The sequence below is a fragment of the Scardinius erythrophthalmus genome (assembly GCF_964197995.2).
Source record: "Scardinius erythrophthalmus genome assembly, chromosome: 18".
NCBI classification, from domain to species: Eukaryota; Metazoa; Chordata; class Actinopteri; order Cypriniformes; family Leuciscidae; genus Scardinius; species Scardinius erythrophthalmus.
In genome coordinates, this window is record NC_138238.1 from 14,261,847 (window position 1) to 14,265,740 (window position 3,894).

Below are 3,894 nucleotides of genomic sequence, written 5' to 3' on the forward strand. Positions count from 1 at the left end.
AAAACGCACAATCACTGGCAACACGAAAGCTGTAAGCTCTCCCATTTGATTTCCTACTAGAAATAAAATTCATGTTATTTCAAAACCGCTTGCGCCAATGTGCAATTCTACAATAATAATAATAACGTAATAATAATAATAGACTAATACGAAAAATGCGGAGACATTTTTAAAATTAAGCAAATAAAAAAAGAACCCTTATTCTTCACCTCTTTCTTTTTTGAGTCCGATTTGTATGGAATTATGTTCTCGCTAAGACAAACATTCACACTCCTGGAAAAAAAAAACGAACAAGACACTAATGTACAGAATATAATTTTTCTGTATTTTCTGACATAATACTACAATGCCAACTCGTTAAATAAACAAATAATATTCTGATAGTCGTTATATTAAATTATATTTATTTGCATAAAAGTGACCCATAACACTGTGTTTTCAGCGCCATTAACCAATTTACAGTATAAAAACGAGCATAATGAATAGACACTTAAAATCTCCAAGCACTTAACAGACAGTTACTCACGCTTTATGGACACAACATAAAGAAATTTGCAGGAAAGAGAGTGGCGTAATTGCGATATCATACAAGCATACCTATCTAGACAAGCCTAGAGACCTAAGGAAAACTTTGAATCAGACATGGACAATTCAATATAAATCTCGAGATAAAATTAGTATGAACATCTGCTGCCGAGTAAAAGACGATGGGGAATAAAGGTGCTTTTGACTTGAACGATTGTCTGATAAACACAAAATAACAAAATTGCCTCTCCGGTTCACTCGTTTCTTTGAGCATCGAGTTCTACTTTCTCCGACTCCACTTCATAAATGCCTTTTAAAAATGCAAAATATTCACAAATGAACATGCAAAATGGTCGCGTAGGCCTTGGAAATGAAAGGAAAGGGCGTCAGTCCATTGAAGCGCTGGAAAAACAGCATGCTTTTGTCAAACACAAGGTGGCAAAATGGCCGGTCCTCATGTTGCCCACATTTTCTCACTAGTTCATTTTTCTCTGGGCAAAAAATGTTCCATATTTGTCTGACGGTGCATCATACATCGAAATCAGAGTCACTGTCTGTAACTGAGAGGATGGTCCCGCCGTCGCCTCGTTCATTCATACTGGAGACGCTGGTGGTGGGACTGGCGGCCGCGCACGGGGACTCGGCCGAGCTGTGAGGTGTGCACCCGGACTCCGACATGGAGCGCAGGCCGCTTTGACCCAGTCCGTGATGCTGAAGCCTAAAAAACAAAAGCGTTTAGAAACTAAGATTATTTATGCAACATCATTTTCAGTACATACATCACAGACTTAAGTAGCATATTCGACGTGTTACACTCTCTAATAATAACAAACCCGAATTATGATCAATGAAATGTGAGAGGATCACACCAATAAGAGTAAAAATAGATTTAATTACACAAGTCACTGATTATAAAAGGTGGTTTATATTTGAAGACAAGCGTTTGTGTTTATGAAGTGATCATTTATATTCATTAAAAACATATATATTTAAATTGTGTTATTTGTGAACAGAACTGCTTATTATGAGCTCTAGACATCCTTAATTATATTTTATACATGAAGTTGATATATGAAGCCTGTTTGATTAGTTTACACTATGAACATTTCTGTTTGTATTTGGTCAATTTGTTTTGCAACATTTAAAAAAATGCTGGGTTGTTTTAACCCAAATTTGGGTCAAATATGGACAAACTCAACTATTGGGTTAAAACTGTATTAATAAATTTAACCCAATGGCTAGGTTTGTCCATATTTGACCCAAATTTGTGTTGAAACAACCTACAGTGAATTAAATAAAACACTATATATAGCAAGACGCTGCCAAATATACATGTTTTTAAAAAAAACTGTATGGCCTATATGCCTACAATATTTATATTATATGTATATTAACTTGTATTTTAATATTTCTATGAAATGTGTTATTATTCACAAATAAGGTGAAGAAATTAAATGTGTCTGGAGAAAAATAAAAACATAATTATAACGAAATGTGAAATATTTTTGTTGCTTTATATATCACTGATGAATTCCTTTTTCTTAATTAGCAAAGAGCTCCACATTTACTTCTCTTCTTTTATTTTAAAAAACGCCTTAAAATTCTCTCTAAAGATTTAACAATTCAGTCTTAGAGATTGGCTGAACTTCTTATATGCTAAAAAACAAGCAGCTTTTGTTTATTTATATCGCCCAAATGGAAAAAAAAAAAATGTGCTCGATTTCTTTTAACCAAGATCGAGCTCATCATTCAGACTCGGTGACAGCTTGTGCCGTCTATTTCTTTATATCAACACAAGTATTAGTTTTATTTCCTCCCCGATTTCAGTCGAAACCATTAAACTGACCTGTTTTTGGCAGCTGCCGCCCTGTCTCTTTGCCTCCGATTTTTAAACCAATTGCCCACTTGAGTGGGAGTCAGTCCAGTGGCTTGCGCCAGTTCCCTTTTCTTGCTCGGGTTGGGGTAAGGATCCTGTAGGTACCACTCCCTCAACAAGCCGCGCGTTCGTTCCTTGAAACAGTGCGTCTTCTGTTCGCCATCCCAGATGGTCCGTGGCAAGGGGAACTTCTTGCGGACCCGGTATTTATCAACGGGTCCGAGGGGACGACCGCGCAGCTTCTCTGCCTCTTGGTAGTGCGCCTCGAGCCACATCGCTTGCAGCTTTCCATGAGAGTCTTTAGTGAACTTGTGGGTTTCCAGAATGTGATACAATTCACGGAAGCTTCCAGTGTGATATGCGACCACCGCTCGGGCTCGCTGGATGGACTCGTGCTTGTTGATGGCATCGCAGGCTCCGGGTGCCACGGGCAAGGACCAAAGGAAACGTCCGAGTCTCTCGATGTCCCCTGTTTCCTCCAGCGTCTCGCACACGCTGGCCACCTGTTCCGCCGAGAAGTTTAGGGTGGGCAGTTGAAACATCGGTAAGTCCTCCGGGGACCTCGCTCTGGGAATGCTGCCCGCTAGAAGCAGAGGGCGATCCGCGAAATTGGGCAGGAAAATATGTGAGGGATAAAGCTCTAAAGGAGACCTGAACACCATGGAGTCGCCGGACAGACACAAACAGACGGGGGAAATACGGCAAAACTGACGTGGTGTTTGCGCTGCTATCGCTGCAGTGCCACCGAACGCGTAATATCTACCCTTAATCAACTTCGAGTGCAACGGTGAAACATTTTGTTTCGCTTTTCTATTGGTCTTCCCTGAGTCGTGCTGTGGTTGTCATGGCAGCCCTGCCAATCACTGTCAAGCTTGCCCGTCATTAGCCAGTGCGCGCTGCCCTTCTTGCACATTCGCTTTGCGCGCAGGGTTTTATCGTCGCTCCAATCAGAACTGGCCACTCACTGCGGGATGTTTTCAAGCAGGCGAATGGCGCGCCAGTTCACTCGACGGTAGGAGGATTAATAGGTAGAATATTGCTATATTAGTGCGAGTATGCTTCCGCGAATGGGTGTGAAAGTTGGCGAGCTAGTCAACAAATAAACAGGATAACACCTCGTTTAATTACTTACCAAGTATTTATATAACGTAGAAGGAGTGATGCAATTATTTAATTAAATTTGTGAAAAAAATATTATAATAATTATAAATTAAATTTAAATTTAAAAATTAGTTTACAGTTGTTAGTGCACGTGCAACTTTTTTTCTTCTTCCAGACAATACTACGATTACAAAGGCGTTAACATAATAAACAGCCTATAGGCTAGAATTTATCCATTGAAGAAAAAAAAAACATTTATTTTCAATCTGTACAAATATATTTGTATATTATATCGTAGTATAAATATATAAATATATTTTAACGCGTTTTTATTAGCCTGGCACGTGTAATTATTGGGCTATTAGTTATTTTGTCTCCTTATCAATTTAAAC

At 39.0% G+C, this 3,894-nt stretch overlaps 1 protein-coding gene across 1 annotated transcript; it reads right to left on the reverse strand.

Moving 5' to 3' along the window:
• Positions 1-389: 389 nt before the first annotated feature.
• Positions 390-3,282, reverse strand: six3b (SIX homeobox 3b). The gene is made up of 2 exons (XM_081391988.1): positions 2,372-3,282; positions 390-1,243 (listed from the first exon to the last, which is right to left on the reverse strand). Exons 1-2 carry the CDS (start codon positions 3,061-3,063, stop codon positions 1,054-1,056), a joined length of 882 nt encoding a protein of 293 aa, XP_081248114.1. The 5' UTR covers positions 3,064-3,282; the 3' UTR covers positions 390-1,053.
• Positions 3,283-3,894: the final 612 nt, after the last annotated feature.

Coding starts and splice junctions, on each gene's coding strand:
- six3b (XM_081391988.1), bottom strand. CDS start 3,063: ATGGTGTTCAGGTCTCCTTTAGAGCTTTATCCCTCACATATTTTCCTG. Junction 1,244..2,371: donor GCGGCAGCTGCCAAAAACAG/GTCAGTTTAATG, acceptor TTTGTTTTTTAG/GCTTCAGCATCACGGACTGG.